The sequence below is a fragment of the Penicilliopsis zonata genome (genome assembly GCF_001890105.1).
Source record: "Penicilliopsis zonata CBS 506.65 unplaced genomic scaffold ASPZOscaffold_10, whole genome shotgun sequence".
In the NCBI taxonomy this organism is placed as follows: Eukaryota; Fungi; Ascomycota; class Eurotiomycetes; order Eurotiales; family Aspergillaceae; genus Penicilliopsis; species Penicilliopsis zonata.
This window is the reverse complement of record NW_019208919.1, coordinates 480,694-496,431: the sequence shown is the minus strand read 5'-3', so window position 1 is coordinate 496,431 and position 15,738 is coordinate 480,694. Positions and strand designations below refer to the sequence as shown.

The window sequence follows — 15,738 nt, the reverse complement described above, 5'->3', positions numbered from 1 at the left end:
TAAACAGTGCTTGAGCTTGAGGCACCTCGAAGAGAGATGACGGAGAGAGAGAGAGATCCAAGTTGGATGAAGCGGAGAGGGAGTCGTGGTGGGAAACGGTCAGGTCTGATGGTGGTCGAGGCTTTTGAGAGAAACTTTTTAGTGTCCGAAGGAGGTCGAACCTTTTCCTTCCCCTCTGCCTCTCTCTCTCTCCTCTCTCTCTACTGTTTCTCCCTCCACGCAATACATGCGTCGATAGTCTATCTACTCTCCAACAGTCCATCGCTAATCGTCAGCTGGCTGTCTGCCGGCGATGACTTGGACGATAGACTGGTCGCGATGGACCACCACTCCATATTATGCGTTTGTAGTCATCGTTGTAGCCTGTGGTGGGATTCCCAAAGGTCAGTCGGTGGTTTTATTCATTTTTTCTCCCTATTAATTTTATTTTATTTTAATACTGCATCAGGTTACGATGAAGGTGGATACAGCGCAAGTGTTACGCTGGCTTCATTCAAGAACGACTTCGATCTCAACGCATCACAATGGGTGCATGATGCCACGGGACTGGCAAATCGCTTGGCCAACATCACCTCCTTCAATGTGTTGGGTGCAGTCTTTGGTGCCTTGATGGCCCTCGCCTTGAATGATCGCCTGGGCCGTCTCAAGACTTGGCGGCTGGCGGCCATCATCTGGGCGACGGGAACCTTCGTCCAGGTCTTTTCCTCGGGCATCTATGGTCTACTCTTGTTCGCCAGGGTGTGGGGTGGTCTGGGGGCCGGTATGCTCACTGTGGTGGCCCCCTTGTACCTGTCTGAAGTGGCCCCGGCGAGGACACGAGGGTTGGTGGTCGGGGTGTACATGGTGATCTTGCTCGGGATACTGGCCTTGGGTTTCTTCATCAACTATGGAGTCAGTCTCCACATGTCAGCCACCCGCGCCCAGTACCGCCTGGTGCAAGCCTTTCCCTTGATCCCCGTCTGCGTTTGTTTTCTGTTCTCTTTCCTGCTTCCAGAAACGCCTCGCTATCTCGTCTCCCAGAACCGACACGACGAAGGGCGAGCGGTGCTCGCCCGCCTCCGCGGGCAAGACCCCCTGGATCCCAGCGTCGAGGCCGAGTTTGCGGAAATCGACGCGCAAGCACGCAAGCAGCTGGCCGACTCGGCATCGGTCTCGTACTGGCAGGCGTTCAAGGAGACCCAGACCAATCCCAATTACCGCCAGCGCTTCTGGCTTGTCATGGCCTTGCAGACCATCGCCCAGTGGACGGGGGGCAACGGGATCACGTACTACATCTCCACTATCTTCAAGTACGCCGGTCTCAGCAACAACTCGCAGTCGCTTATCTCGTCCGGTGTGTACGGGATCGTCAAGCTTGTCGTCACCATGGCCTTCACCTGGGGGCTCATCGACCTGCTGGGCCGACGGGCATGTGCGCTGACGGGGCTCGCCCTGCAACTAGCCGCACACGTCTACATGGCCGTCTACATGGGGCTTGGCGCAAACCGGAGCGATAATGCCTTCAACCGCGCCGCGTCAGACGCCGCGGTCGCCTCCATCTTCGTCTACGCCGTCGGCTGGTCCGTCGGCCTGTGCACCATCCCTTACCTCTACGGCACCGAGGTCTTCCCCACCCGTATCCGCAATGTCAGCTACGCCATCAGCATGTCCCTGCACTGGGCCTTCCAGTTCGCCGTCGTCCGCGTCACCCCCAACATGTTGCTTGGCCTCAACATCTGGGGCGCCTTCCTCTTCTGGGCCGCCGTCTGCTTCGTCGGCCTCGTCGGCCTCGCCATCTGCATGCCCGAGACAAAGGGCGTCCCCATCGAATCCATGGGCCACCTCTTCGATGGGCCGTGGTACCTCCGCTGGCGTGCAAAGGTCCGTCAACAGCCTCTTCTCGGGAATCAAGACGACCCTCTACCCAACATGAAGCTATAAATTATCCCCCTTTCTGTCAGACTTCATTCGGATATACATATACCCATATACAGAACTAATCATTTTATATATACCCCACTCGCTCGGACATCATTTTAGTCTTTTGCTTTCTACTGGCTAGACAGCTTCTGGATTTAGTATCCAGAGCGAGCCTGATAGGCTTGAAGGAACTATATATAGTAGGTACCTATACCAAGGTACCTAGATACACTAAAATATAGTTAATTAAAAGGTTAATTAGACCGTCAGGGACTAAACTTTATTCCGCGAACTGATGTTATTCTTCTTTTTCAATGTACAACTACTTTCAAGGTCGTAAAAGAAAGTGAGATAGACGAAGAAGGCATATATATATATATATATAAAGAGAATCGAGCCTTTCTATACCTTGCTTTAGGAAGGTACCATGTATATAATATACAGATTGATTACTAGCAGAAATGTAGTGTATTAATTATAGATATATGGGTTATTTCTTGGTTTCCTTTTCCAAATCTAGGCATGCCACGTATCAAACGTAGGAGTCATGTTGGTCGAGATCGGCTCGGCATATGAAAACGCTTCAAAAACCTCCGGGGTGATCTCATACGCGCCGCGCCCGTCCATCGTCATCACGGCGTTAGGCATTCCGCCTAGATGGTGCGTCGGTGGCATTTGCGGGATGTTCGGCTGGGAGAGCCCAAAGCCCATTGCCGGCTGTTGTTGCAGGGGAAATCCGCCTTGCAGGATGGATCCCGGATGAGAATCTCTGGCGGTACCCATAGCTGGCGTGCTTGTTGTTCCCAGAGGGGTATTATTGGCTGTCCGTTGCAGTCCCGGGGAGACACGACGAGACCCGTTGCCTGGATTTCCCGAATGCGAAGAATGGGATGGAGGAGGAGTGTGTGAGTCCTGGTGTGGAATAGGAATCGGGATGTGCAGATCAATCTGTAACTTCTGCACATCCTGATAGATCAAACCGAGTGCTGTTGAGATAACTGGAAGATCGTGCCACAACTGTTAGCATTCATCGTCGATGGAACATGGGAGCCAAACAACCAGCAGATGACTTACCGGGATTCGCCGGTTTGACTCTTTCCAAGGCGATGATGCAGAACTTGAGTTTATCAAGTGTGCCAGTCGCAGCGAACTTCAACGCGTGAATTTCTAGCAGAAAGATGGATGCGGCGGTGTAGACGCTGTATGCAAGGGAAAGGACGACATGACTGTCGCCAAACGTGCGGCAGTATAAATCGTAAAGGGACAGTATGGTAGTTGCTGAGGCCATACACTGGACTAGATGCGTCTTGTCCCAATCGTTCTTTCGGGATTGATATAACTTGTGGGAGCAGAGGATTGGGCGGTGAAGGAGGATGTTGATCGTATGATATAGGCAGCTGCAGTTCCATGCATCAGTAATGGAAGCTTTCAAAAAAAATTGATATATAGAGGAATACACACTTGAGAAGGACAATATGGCTCGGTGGACAGTAGGGAGGAAGGTCTGTAGCCACCAGCTTCAGGTAGTCCGGGAGCTCCTCCCACCACTCTGCAAGGTTCTGTCCTTGCTCCTGTATGCAATTGAGAAACTCGGCCTCTGAGCTCTTCCTCATGGGGTCATATATGTGAATCATGATCTGATTGAGAATTTCCGCTAGCCCACACATTTTCATGAAGCACGAGGTGGAATGGGCTTGAGCAGGGGGGTAATGGGTGCCGTCTGGGAAGATCACGCCATGAGGCACCCAGGATTCCATCTCCGCAGTATCGTCCACTATTCTCAAAGGTTAGTTAATGAGGAGAGAGAAAAAAAAAGACTTCCCGGTCAATCTGTAGGTCTGTCTTGGACCCGGTTTTAACTTACGTATCATCCGTGGCGGGCTGACCGATGAGTGCTGCATGATTGGAGCTCTGCCAAAATACAAGGAGATGAGCTTATCCCAGAAATAGCAGCTCCAAAAAAGGCGATTTCGAATTTCAATGTCCTCATCTGTTAATTGTGCAGAATTCGAATATTTGCGGCTGTCGATGGTGATTCCTAAGTCGTCAAGCATACGAAATGCCATCCCACTGTACAGCCAAGCCTGGATTCGATTTCCTCGTCCGCATTCTTGTGCACTGAGCAGGAGCAATGTTTGTACCGTGGGAATTGAAATAAAACCAGACTGTAGGCTCTCGCAGAGACGGGATACAGCGCGCCGATGGAATAGAGCACCGTTGTCATATTGTTCCAAAAGGGGCCCGACGTTCGGCTCTGCCTTGCACCAGCGTACAGAGTGACACAGGATTGCGTCCAGGAGATTATCAGAATAATAAGGCCCGTTGATTTTCATGTCGCCTGACCCCCCCTCGGTTGTTAGTAATTTTGAAATAAAACCCACGACACGAGAAAGATGGGACTGACGAGTAAATGCAGGCCGATAGACAAAGTTGAAGAGAGGTTGGATCCAGCACCAGTGGGAGTCGAGAAGATACTGAAATGGTTCCTAATTTTTGCCAAAAGAAAGACAAGTCGTGAGCAACCCCGTTCACTCTGGTTCGGGGGAAGAGAAAAGATCCTCGTCAAAGGTTCGAGATAACTAACCGGTATAGTAGCCATCTGCTCAAGAGCCCTTTCGCGCCATGCATTATTGATGAGTCGCTCTTTCCGGGCTTCTAGCTCCTGGACAAGATGAGTAGACGTTGAGGTTCCGCTGCCCAGACCGCTCGGCAACTGAAATAAACTGGTCGGGCCGTGAAAAGATATTCGACCATCATCTCCCACCTGCAGGCCTTCGAAATCTCTGGGTAATTCATGGCCGCCCTCTTGTTCCTGCTTGAGCTTGTATTGAAGCTTGGGACTCGCACTGGAATCGCTTGTCGAAGCAGGCGATGTTTCCTTCCTGCCTGGGCTCTGTTTGTCTCGGAGTTTTGCTAGCGCATCCTCCAGCTGAGCAACTCGACTCTCCAGTTGCTTTGTGTAGGAGAGTGTGGGAGCTCTAGAGAGAGAGAAAGAGAGAAAAAAGGCCCCCCTATGTTAGCAAATGCCCGCAGGATGAGAGAGAACGAAGAGGACGGACGGAAGGCGCGGATTGATCGGGAATGGGTACATGTAAGCAAGACTCACAGGCTATACACGCACGTATCGCCACGAGCCGCACATCGTGAACATGACGGACTGGCACCATTGCATTTGACCTACACCGCGAGAAAGATGCGTCAGTCATCGAAGCTTTTCGTCGCTGAATCGTAGGCACCACCCCTCGGCGAGCTCCCGAGGATGGGGCTCGAGGGGAATACGGCACACTGGGAGGGGGGGGGGGAAGGTTGGTTGGACAAGCAATCGGTACCTTGCGTTTGCGACACGCCTCGCAGGAGAAGGCGCTCTTCCTCGGAAGGCTCGTCTTGACGGGGACGTCCGCCATGGCGAGGTTTTTGCACATGTACAACAACGACCGGCGAAGGGTACAAGGGCAGAGGTGACCCCAGGGACAACCACCAGAGATCACCCCTCCATGTGAGTGACCGACGAGATCTAAAATTCTCACACGAGGCAGCGACTCGTGGGGCCAACCTTATCGTGGGGTACCAGTGACGCTGTCTGTCCAGTGAATAGTTTACTTACTTTCCCTGTAGCGTGTCTTCAATTGCAGGAGGGCCGCGGGGGGTCCCCTAACTAAGGGCTTTGCCTCCTTCTCTGCCGACAACTCAACCCAAGGAGAGTCGAGGAAGACCCGGCCGAAGGCTCGCTGGGCCAATCCCCCATCGCAGCGTTGGACCCGCTGCCAGTAGGGTCGACCTCTTTTTTGGTGTTTTCTTCACGATCACGAAAAGCATAATAGGGTGCGCTGTGGGCCTGCCTGGGACTTCCCTGCGCTCACGGCCAGTCTGCTGCGTATGTTTCCGCTGAGTGCGCCATGATGGAGTTTGGTTCCACAGTTCCGATGGGCCGATCGAGCGATGGTTCCGTCTGGCGTCCAAAGGAAAAATCTTGGCTGCGTATTCGGCATGGCGGTGGGTTCAGGTTCAGGCTCAACGGTGGCGATGTTCTCTCCAAGGCGGGAAAAAAAGCGATGCCTCCTGGAGCTGACCGGGTCGACCGGGCGTCTTTGCCAAGGCCACACACCAGGGCGCCCACGCGTTTAATTCCTCATCGTTGGTGATTTCATGACTTCATCTTTTTTTGTTCATGGCTTATTGACGGTAGAAATACTCCGTATGGACGGAATCATCGAGGGAATTAAGCTTAGTGAAGGTGAAACCGCCGTTGGCTTGTGTTGGGAACGAAAGCCCAATCGGTCGGCAGCGTAAGACGCCCAACGGCGCAATATCCGTTTTGGGTCGGGCGCATCAAGCACGGCGATTTGGTAGAAATAATATATTATTGTTTAGGGATTTGGATGTGGCAGACCCCGATCTCGGCGTCTAAAATATTGTATTTGGAGTATTTGGAGTATTTTGATGGCTATGGTACAGAGATTTTATGGTACGGCTAAAGAAGACACACACAGAAAAGGAGACACACACACACACACACACACACACAGAGAGAGAGAGAGGTTCACATGAAACGCTTCTCCAGCTGGACGAGGAAATCGTGGACTTCATCCACGGGCGCTGTGAAAGCTTCTGGCTTGCGGAGCGCCTGGTCCCTGAACCGTGTCTCAAGCAGCTCTTCCAGGTCCAGGACCTGCTGGTCTGACATGCTGGGAAGCTGCCCGGTGACGTCGACTGTGACTTGCTGGCCTTGGACGTCCTTGTGGCCCACAACGAAAATAAGATTGTACTTCATCTGCTTCGCACGTTGGTACTTCTTACTCAGCGTCTGGCTGCTAGTGTCGAGATCGACGACAAAGGTGGAGTCTACCGAAGACAGGGGCTTGGGGACTGTCGCACCGTCCGTCTGCTGGAGCGCACGGAAGCCAGCAATTTTGGCAGCTGTCATTTCAGCGTAGCGTACAACTTCCTCCGTCCGGTTGACCGTTAGGATGATCGCCTGGCGGGGAGACATCCAGAACGGCCAGCGACCGGCATACTGCTCGATCAAGATGGCGAGAAAGCGCTCTAGCGAGCCGAAGATAGCCCGGTGAATCAGCACTGGCGTCGCTTTCCCGGGTGTTTCCGGATTATACTCCGGCTCCCTCTCCGAGACCTGGTACTCTAGACCAAACCGCTGCGGAAGATTCATGTCGAGCTGGATTGTCGACAGCTGGTGGTATTTGCCGGCCTTGTCCTGGATCTGAATGTCGATCTTGGGACCGTAAAATGCTCCGTCGCCCTTGTTCAGTGTCCAGGGCCGACCGGTATTGTCCAGGGCCTCTCGCAGCTGGGCTTCGGCGCTGTTCCACAGCTCCAAGCTCCCGATGAAATCCTTCTCCGGTCGTGTAGACAGTACCAGCCGATAAGACTGCAACCCAAAAGTGTTCATGACCATTTCGACGAAGCCCAAGGCCGATGCAATCTCCCCCTTGATCTGCTGCGGCCGACAGAAGATATGGCCATCGTCCTGATGGAATCGCCGCACGCGAGTCAACCCCGACAACGACCCGGACACTTCATTCCGATGCAAAGGGCTGAAATCTGCATATCGCACCGGTAGTTCTCGGAAGGAGTGTTTCTGCGACTTGAACAGCAGGCAGTGGCCGGGGCAATTCATCGGCTTCAGACCGTACGACTCATCCTCGCCGACCTCTCCCTCGGCCTCGCCCGTCGCCCCTCGTCCGCGCACCTCGTACATATCATCCTTGTAGTTCACCCAATGGCCCGAGATCTCCCACAGCGAGCGTTTGTAGATGGTCGGCGTCAGTACCTCGCGGAACCCGTACTGGAGGTATTGCGTGCGGAGGAACCCGATGAGCTTGTTGATCACATGTGTGCCGTTCGGGAGAAACAGAGGTGACCCAGGACTGTACAGCGACGAGGTGAACAGGTCTTGGAACGTCCCTAGAGCCCGGTAGTCCGTTTCATTGTCGGCAGATGGTGGCCGCCGTAACGTTTTCGAGGCTGTGACAGGGTTCGCAGACGGCGCTGAGCACGAACAGGGCCGGCGTGCACTGGACGAAAAGCACTGCAATCGTCCTTGTCGCCATCGAGAAGAAGTATAAAGGATGGAGCGCCCTGATAACGAGGGTATTCGTGACGTGGTCAGCGGTCTCATCGTGCCAGCTGTGGATGACGAGAGGGGAAAAACGCGTTCTCCGCGTTGCTTCGTTTTCTACCTAATCGGCCCGCCCTCATCAGAACAATCCTCCTTCCATCCCTCCCCGCGTCAAAACACTCTGATGTCTTCGTGTCCACACTTCCAGCTTTTATTTAAGGTGTAATTAAGGGGGTGTTGTCGTCAGTGCTTATATTCTATGAAATAGGAAGGGTTTTCAAGGGTCTCACGACTCTGTTAGAGGTTGTTCGCTGCCAGCCTTACTGTTATGACCCCAACCGTTGAGAGCTGATCGATTTACACCATGGCTTTGAAAAATACTCGAGATCTTGATGATTCTGTCCTCGGAGATTCTTGGGTCGTCGAGTCTCCTCGTTCCAAGAAGGGACCGCAACGCAATAACATTGAACCAGCTTCCAAACAAAGTAAGCGGACATGGAACGATATAGAGCAGAGTCAGCGGTCGGACATGATGATGGCGTCTTCGTCGTCCTTCTCGGGGCCTGAGCTTATTATGCCATCTATCTGTGAAACTTCTATATCTGATGGTTCATGGGTGGCGCCTAACGTCCGGTCGAGAGGTCTGGGAAGAAGAGACGCAAACAGATCTCTGGAATCGCGGAAAGGCTCATCAGCCCAAGGGGAAAGAGTGCAAATGAAGACTCGAGCTCTTGATTCGAGCGTCACAAGCAAGAAAGACAACCATAGTTTGAAACGGCCACCACCAAGACCTAGGCCCTGGCGCTGCGAGAACATCCTACGGCTTCTGGTCAATCTACTTCTAACTGCGGGAATCCTGCATCTACTTGTACTACCCGAATTATTCTACCAATACCAGAGCTTTTGCTCAGTACCTGCGGTTATAAGATTATATCCATCCAGTTGTGCACCGCGACAAACTTTACCCTTGGCCAGTTACAACCCATCCGCGGGGCCGACTCCCATGCCCAGCATGCAGACACGGCTGAAATCGATCCTCAACACCACTTTGACGGATACGGAACCGCTTGGGCTCCCTTTGAAAAACAGCGAGTCCCGGTTACGTGACCTTTACAGTGAACTGAAGACGGTTTACCCAGGCGCAAGACACGAGCTCGAGCTTGAGTTCCAAGGCTGCCTGGAGGCCGTGAAAACAGCTTCAAAAGATCTTGACTCCCTGAGACTTGATATTCGGTCTGCATTTGATAGCCTGGTTGCAACAGATACCGTTGCCGAGCAAGACCTTGAAACATCCATTTTCGGCTGGAAACCAAAGTCCGATGTGGCCAAAGAAATGAGACAGGCAACACAAACGCTGCATCGCAGGCAGTACCTCGATCAACTCACATCAAACATACGATCCAAGGCTGGCTCTTTGACCAGCACCCTTGCAACGGTCGACGATTACCTAGAATCCATCGAACGGATCGTAGACCGAGAGGAGAGACAGGCCACCGCATCTCATCAGTCACTCCACCGCCGTAGCGTCCGAGGCATCTTTCGTTCCCTGTTTTCCGGGCCGCCCAAGGCCTTCGAGTCATCCTTCCGAGCCACATCTGATGTCGTCCTTCGCTCCCATCAATCAGGATCGGAGCTTTTGCATGATGCGGTTGGCGATTACCGCCTGGTTGCAGCCATAATGGAACAGCTCTCAGAGCAACTAGTTGCTTTTCAGAGGTTAACCAGCCGCTAGAACGACTTTATCATCGTCGTTCATAGTTCGCTAAGAGTGTCCACCGAGTTGCGAGAGAGATGATCATCGAGATGATCCTCTCGTATCTATGAGACTACAAGCTGAGACATCGGCCTTCTCCTGAGTCCTCATTGCCGATTCCAACGGCTCTCGCAGTGGCCGTACAGTTCCTGCATCCGTCATCACTCAATTGACAGCTTCACGACTGCTGCAATACTCAACCTGTTAAAAGGCATTAGACACCTTGGCTCTCTTGGCTGTCTTGGCTGTTTCCCCCCTGAGGGATATTTCGAGCTCTGAGGAAACCAAAAGATTCCCTGGACATGCTAGGAGATACCCACAAGAGCCTCCTTTAATTGAGCCAGCAAGAGATGAGATGAGATAGTGCTTCACTATTACTTTTGATACACGACCACGTGCTGACAAGGATGGATTTAAGATTATCCGCAGATCACATGGTCCTCGGGCCAGGAACAACCTTTTTTTGGCTCATCGTCAACAAAAACCGCTCCGAATTCGAGAAGAAGCGCGTTCCGAGGTCGAGATGTTGATCAAATTCAATAATAATCATAATGTCTCACTGTCTAGTGTTCTAGCAGCGCAATTCTTGTGGCGCAGCAATTATGCCCTATTATTGTGTTATCAATAATGCCAATAATACCCGCCTATGAAAGACCTGCCCTTTTGCCCCCCCACCAACACCTTTCCCAAGGTTCCCCTGATGGACTGGTGGAGATGCCAACATTTCTTTCAAGTTTCCTGGGACAATCAGCTTCCCTCAGCCTGTCAGAATAATAAGGAATCCCAGCGCGAGCTCCTGGGAAGTGGGGGGGTAGATTTCTTTCTGGTTGATCAGCTTCAAGAAACAGAGACTGTTTCAGGTACGGCAAGCAGGCAGCATCCATGAGCCAATCGCTGACTCGTAGGCACTATTGCCTCGATTTTTCTACAGAAGTCGGTTGGTGACTAAGCGGTGGATCGACCTTCGCACAGTTGTCTGCTCCCACCTGGTGGCGTATTTATTATTGTCAGGATTGAGAGGCACAACGTGAGACTCTGCGCTCTGGACCAACGAAATGCCGACGGAGTACGTACGTTCATCGTTGCTAGGCGCATGTCGACGAGGTGTGACGCGGCACCGAGGAAACGAGGCCAATTACGCGCAATCGCCCCCCAGACACAAGCTTTTTAGTGCCGCTGGAGAGGCGTGGCGGAACAAAGATCTGTCGTTTCGCTTGTGCACGCTGACGCCTATCATTGTGCTCAAGTGAGCTGGGTTCTCCAGTCAGCTCCACTGTACAGCACTCGAGTGGATAGCGCTCTGTACTAAGTATGTATCTGTGTCCAGGAACTCAGGCAATCATAATGTGTCGCCACCTCAGCCCATGACGCAGCCTGTCGCCGGTGCGCCGCTATTACTCGCGGACTGAGCCTAAGGGCGATGTTGCCAATTATAATTCGGGTTTACGGCAAAGATGGATCTTCCTTAGGGCCTTCTAGTCGCTGGGTTAGCCTAGAGGGATAATGTTGGTGGCAGGATATTAGTTATTACTGCCTGCGTTCCCCAGCAACAAGGGAAAAAAGAGCTGTCTGATTGATTGTTCGTCTTTTTGCCTTAAGCCCAGCCATCTTTTGGTCTGTTTCTCTCGTTTCTTTCTTGTAGACGACTCTTTGTTTTTGTCCCTTGGACCTCTCTACTATAACATCAACCACACCTTCGTTCCTGATTTTCCACTTGCTGGAAATTCATCAAACCCTCGCTACTACTATATAAAATCTTCTCACACCATGCCTTCCTACACCAAGTATGCCGCTGCCGCCCTGGCTGTGGCGCTTCCTTTCTGCTCTGCGCAGACTTACACAAGCTGTAACCCGTTGAACAGTGAGTATCTATGGACCTTCTGTCTTTTTTTTTTTTCTCTTTGACTCTCCCGATCCCTCTAACAAGTCTTGACACACAGACACGTGCTCCGCTGATACCGGTCTGGCGACGTACACCTTCTCGACTGATTTCACTACCGGCAACTCTTCTCTGGCGAACTGGACCATCACAGATGGCACTATCGAGTTCGGTTCTGATGGCGCCGAGTTCATCATCGCTGAGAGATACGATGCACCCACCATCGAGACTGACTTCTACTTCTTCTTCGGCGAGGTTGAGGTCAAGATGAAGTCTGCTAACGGTACTGGTATTGTCAGCAGCATCGTCTTCCTCTCGGATGATCTCGATGAAATCGATTGGGTTCGTAGTTTCTTTCCAGGGATTTAGGAGGCTTGTGCTAACGACATTTCAGGAAGCGCTGGGCGCCTACGATGATGAGATTGAGACCAACTACTTCGGCAAGGACAACACCACTTCCTATGACCGTGCTACGTACCCGAGTGTCACCACCCCTGCAGAGGAATTCCACACCTACACCATCATCTGGACTGAGGAGAAGCTCGAGTGGTTGATCGACGGCACGCTTGTCCGCACCCTGGAGTACGACTCTGCCGTGGATGGCAGGAACTACCCTCAGACCCCGATGCGCGTCAAGCTTGGTATCTGGGCCGGCGGTGACCCGTCCGAGAGCGAGGGTACCATCGAATGGGCCGGTGGTGAGGTTGACTATGACGACGTTCCCTTCACCATGTACGTCGAGTCCGTCAAGATCATCAACTACAACCCCGCCGAGACCTACACCTACACTGGCCACACTGGTTCCTACGAGAGCATTGTCCTCTCCAACAGCACTACCAACTCGACTGTCTCTTCCTCCAGCTCCTCCAACTCCAGCTCCTCCAGCAGCACCAGCTCTTCCAGCACCACCTCCACCTCTTCCAACTCCAGCTCCACCAGCAGCGTTGCCGTCAGTGCGGCCTCCATGAGCAGCGTGTACCTTACTCCTGCTCTGGTCCTTGCCCTGGTTGCTGGCCTGATGCAGCTGTAGATCAGGCACCTGTGAAATATACTGCATATAAAGTTGTCACTTCTACCTTGCATTCCTTTTTTTTTCTCCCGCACTTTTTGTCCTTGTCTCCTTTTCTTCACGCTCCTTTTGCTCCGCCTGTTATATATACTATAAAACTGGATTCCCGCTCTGCGGGTGTATTAATCTGAACATAAGCCGCTTTTCATTCTTGAGCCAACCATGATGGGAAATGATCTCGCTCTGTCTGTTTTCTCTCTCTTTTTCTTTTCAGGGGCAAAGGGGCACATCACGGAGCATCGACGGACAAAATTGCAGACCATGGGTTTTAGTGTTTCCTGGAAACTGGAGTCTTGTTCAATTGCAGCGCTAGTTTCAGTCCTTGTTATATTAGCCACGTCATCTCGAATATGAGCCATGTCTGATCGTGTACCTTTTTGGGGCATTTTAGAACCTTTCCATATACCCACCGTCCAGCCTAAGCGGAGAATTTTTCCTTTTCCTTCTTTCAGACTAACTACCTAACTAATACCTAATACCTGATTGACTCCGTAGTTCGTAGTCGTACTCGGTACTTCTAGGCTTAAGCTTTCTCGGCTGAATGTCAATTCGTTTTCACTCCACAACGGCACATCCCTACCGTTGTATAGCTAATATATTAGTCTTGTCTATCATAGGCTAATGGGTAGTCTATCCAGATGTCTTCGCAGATACTATAGTCAACTACCCGGGTAGTATTAGGTACCGGTCTGCCAGCCTTTATCGAACTCTCTCTATTTCTGTTGGAGGGGGCGTGTCCCTGACGCTGATCAGCAGATTAGCCAGCAGTGTTTGCTGGCTATAAACCGTCAGGGCAATTGTATAGATACCATTTTGCCTACCTAGCTAACTAATACTAGCAATTGTCGGTGACTCCTCTCTCACTTTGAAACGGTGTCCGATCTCTGAATCATCGGTTCCATGGAGTAAACTGCGCTCGCTTCGGACGTATTGACCAGCAATAACAATAACAATAACAATAGCAATAGCAATAAAGAAAGTCTAGGGAAACTCTTCCTCGTCAAAGTCCTCAGACTCGGTTTCGTTCTCTTCCTCTGCCTCGGAGGTGATCTGCGCTGCCGCAGTATCGATAAGAAGTCCCGAATCTCCTCGCGCCAACAAAGTCGCCCCATCCATCAATGATTCGTACTCATGACCGAGCTCCTCGACGAGCGCCCGCAACATGTTTCGGGCCATGTAGCGGCCGGGGGTCCCCCAAAAGGGCTTGCCGAGTTCATCTTGAAGGTGGAATGCGGCTCTCTGACCAGGTCCGACCTTCCAGGCTCGCCTGAGGACCTGAAGACAATAGTGAAAGTACAGATACCTCGCCGCCGGCCGGAAATTGCTTCGAAATCGGAGTTTGCGACCGTCGAGGTCCTTCCAGGTCGTTCCATGATCCATGGACAAAACTGGCCGCCCCAACTTCTCCCAGGAGCTATCTATGATCCGCAGCTTGTACTCACGAGGAGTCTTCTGGTAGAGCCAGGCTGATAGCATGCTCCTCGTCGGTCTCTCTGGAATGTCGGGAACGATCACCAGCACGCCCGCGTCGAAAAATTTCTCTATCTGTGAAGCGATGATCAGTCCATTTCTGGACGAGAAAAGTTCGGCGGGGCGAGTGTGTCCAAAGATCGCATCCATACTGGCTTGTCCGTGTTTATAGGAGAATAAATGCGCCGCAGTGGCGTTCTCCGGATCGATCCAGGTATGGAGGATGGGGCACCAAATGAGCTTGTCATCGCGAAGGCTGTTGTAGTCTTGGAGCAGCCGATCCCTAAAATTGCTCTGCTCGCTCGAGTCCCTAGGTCCCATGTCCGTTTTTATTCCAAGACCCATGTGGCTACTCATGAATAAATTCATGAAAAATTCACGAAGGCTTCTCCGCCCCGGCCTTGTTAGCTTTGACGCTTGCTTCTGGAAAGATACCACACGGTGCTGCTGGGCCCGGATCCGCTTGAATAGATTCCTTGCCCCTTCCGTCTGCTGCCATGCTGAGGGCTGGCCATCGAACTCGGCCAACGAAATCTCGGACATGACTCGTGTTCTGGAAAGGATAATCGTCTCCACCTCAGCTGCTGCTGTCCAGAAGGCAGCATTGAAAGAACCGTGCGCCCTCAACTTCTTTCTCGCTCGCTGCGACTCCCAGTCTAGGCGATCCTTCCTGTCCTGCATCTCTGGAATGTCGGCCCGGGATCGCTTTTTTGGTATATAGAGGAGAGGCATATTCTCAAAGGCTGACATGATGACGGGTGAACTGATCGACTGATTTATTAGAATTTAGATTATTCAGGACAAAGTGATTCTGTTCTTGCTTGCAGAGACGTGAATGTGTTGGGGCAGATATGAGGAATCATTAGCGTTACCGTGGAAGGCACGATAGGCAGCACTTTCTGTATCCTGGGACCGACAAGAATCCCATTAAGTTAGTACCATGGACAGTGTGTTGCACTTTTTAGGTCTCCCAATTTCCCATGACTGAAACAGAGGCTTTCTTGGTATCCTCATTCCTGTTGTCCTCTCTTGAATCCAACAAGAACATATTCCTTGAGAAACGTCATGGCCGAATCTCATTCCGGAGTGATGCCCACCGAGACGCCAATTTCAAATAATAGCCTGACGCCACAGACGAAATGGTCTATTGCCTTTGTGGTCATTTACGCCGTGGTGTTTTTTGCCTTTATTTGCATACTCGTGCATATCTGGTACTTGGCGATCAAGACACGGTAAGAAACTCTGGAATCACTCGATCATATCTCATTAGTGACCGAGTGATGATCTCTAGATATGAGAGACCCCCGGTGGCGTTGTTCGTGCCAAAAACTGTGGAGGAATTAGAACAGGCTCTCGAGTGTATCCGCAGGGAAAGGGAGATCCCCAGTTGTCGGTTGGCTTCAGACGACGCTCGCAATGGGCCTGCGGGAGGACCCTGATACCGGTGTGTTGCAGAGGTCGTGTGTGGTGCCTAGGCAGGGAGAAGACATCCCATCACTAGGTAGTAGATGCTAGAATGTTGCATCCTCTGAATTCAGTCAATTCACATGTGATAATGATACCAACTTCAGTCACCTGACAGTAGCCCTACC

The 15,738-nt window shown here is 51.8% G+C and overlaps 7 protein-coding genes across 7 annotated transcripts; 4 read left to right on the top strand and 3 right to left on the bottom strand.

Annotated features, from left to right (window-relative positions):
• Positions 1 to 15: 15 nt before the first annotated feature.
• Positions 16 to 2,189, top strand: ASPZODRAFT_159978 (hypothetical protein). The gene is made up of 2 exons (XM_022726443.1): positions 16 to 383; positions 449 to 2,189. The coding sequence occupies exons 1-2, from the start codon at positions 293 to 295 to the stop codon at positions 1,918 to 1,920; spliced, it is 1,563 nt and encodes a 520-aa protein (XP_022580240.1). The 5' UTR covers positions 16 to 292; the 3' UTR covers positions 1,921 to 2,189.
• Positions 2,190 to 2,415: 226 nt separating this feature from the next.
• On the bottom strand, positions 2,416 to 5,321 carry ASPZODRAFT_68933 (hypothetical protein; the record flags this gene model as incomplete). The annotated part of the gene is made up of 8 exons (XM_022729549.1): positions 2,416 to 2,897; positions 2,974 to 3,296; positions 3,361 to 3,673; positions 3,764 to 4,237; positions 4,304 to 4,385; positions 4,484 to 4,877; positions 5,006 to 5,076; positions 5,229 to 5,321. 8 exons carry the CDS (start codon positions 5,319 to 5,321, stop codon positions 2,416 to 2,418), a joined length of 2,232 nt encoding a protein of 743 aa, XP_022580239.1.
• A 1,118-nt stretch (positions 5,322 to 6,439) lies between these two features.
• ASPZODRAFT_68399 (hypothetical protein) lies at positions 6,440 to 8,035 on the bottom strand (the record flags this gene model as incomplete). Its single annotated transcript, XM_022729503.1, has 1 exon — positions 6,440 to 8,035. One exon carries the CDS (start codon positions 8,033 to 8,035, stop codon positions 6,440 to 6,442), a length of 1,596 nt encoding a protein of 531 aa, XP_022580238.1.
• Positions 8,036 to 8,339: 304 nt separating this feature from the next.
• On the top strand, positions 8,340 to 9,707 carry ASPZODRAFT_68498 (hypothetical protein; the record flags this gene model as incomplete). Its single annotated transcript, XM_022729513.1, has 1 exon — positions 8,340 to 9,707. One exon carries the CDS (start codon positions 8,340 to 8,342, stop codon positions 9,705 to 9,707), a length of 1,368 nt encoding a protein of 455 aa, XP_022580237.1.
• Positions 9,708 to 11,495: 1,788 nt separating this feature from the next.
• ASPZODRAFT_68645 (hypothetical protein) lies at positions 11,496 to 12,637 on the top strand (the record flags this gene model as incomplete). Its single annotated transcript, XM_022729525.1, has 3 exons — positions 11,496 to 11,589; positions 11,669 to 11,949; positions 12,002 to 12,637. The coding sequence occupies 3 exons, from the start codon at positions 11,496 to 11,498 to the stop codon at positions 12,635 to 12,637; spliced, it is 1,011 nt and encodes a 336-aa protein (XP_022580236.1).
• A 1,020-nt stretch (positions 12,638 to 13,657) lies between these two features.
• ASPZODRAFT_152732 (hypothetical protein) lies at positions 13,658 to 14,896 on the bottom strand (the record flags this gene model as incomplete). The annotated part of the gene is made up of 1 exon (XM_022725883.1): positions 13,658 to 14,896. The coding sequence occupies one exon, from the start codon at positions 14,894 to 14,896 to the stop codon at positions 13,658 to 13,660; it is 1,239 nt and encodes a 412-aa protein (XP_022580235.1).
• ASPZODRAFT_133590 (hypothetical protein) lies at positions 14,874 to 15,397 on the top strand. Its single transcript, XM_022723307.1, has 2 exons — positions 14,874 to 14,917; positions 15,019 to 15,397. The coding sequence occupies exon 2, from the start codon at positions 15,212 to 15,214 to the stop codon at positions 15,380 to 15,382; it is 171 nt and encodes a 56-aa protein (XP_022580234.1). The 5' UTR covers positions 14,874 to 14,917; positions 15,019 to 15,211; the 3' UTR covers positions 15,383 to 15,397.
• Positions 15,398 to 15,738: the final 341 nt, after the last annotated feature.

What these genes read in the sequence shown, in the direction of transcription:
- ASPZODRAFT_159978 (XM_022726443.1), top strand. Translation starts at nt 293, where the DNA reads ATGACTTGGACGATAGACTGGTCGCGATGGACCACCACTCCATATTAT. An exon ending in CTGTGGTGGGATTCCCAAAG is followed by an intron (nt 384 to 448) that starts GTCAGTCGGTGG and finishes ATACTGCATCAG; the next exon opens with GTTACGATGAAGGTGGATAC.
- ASPZODRAFT_133590 (XM_022723307.1), top strand. Translation starts at nt 15,212, where the DNA reads ATGGCCGAATCTCATTCCGGAGTGATGCCCACCGAGACGCCAATTTCA.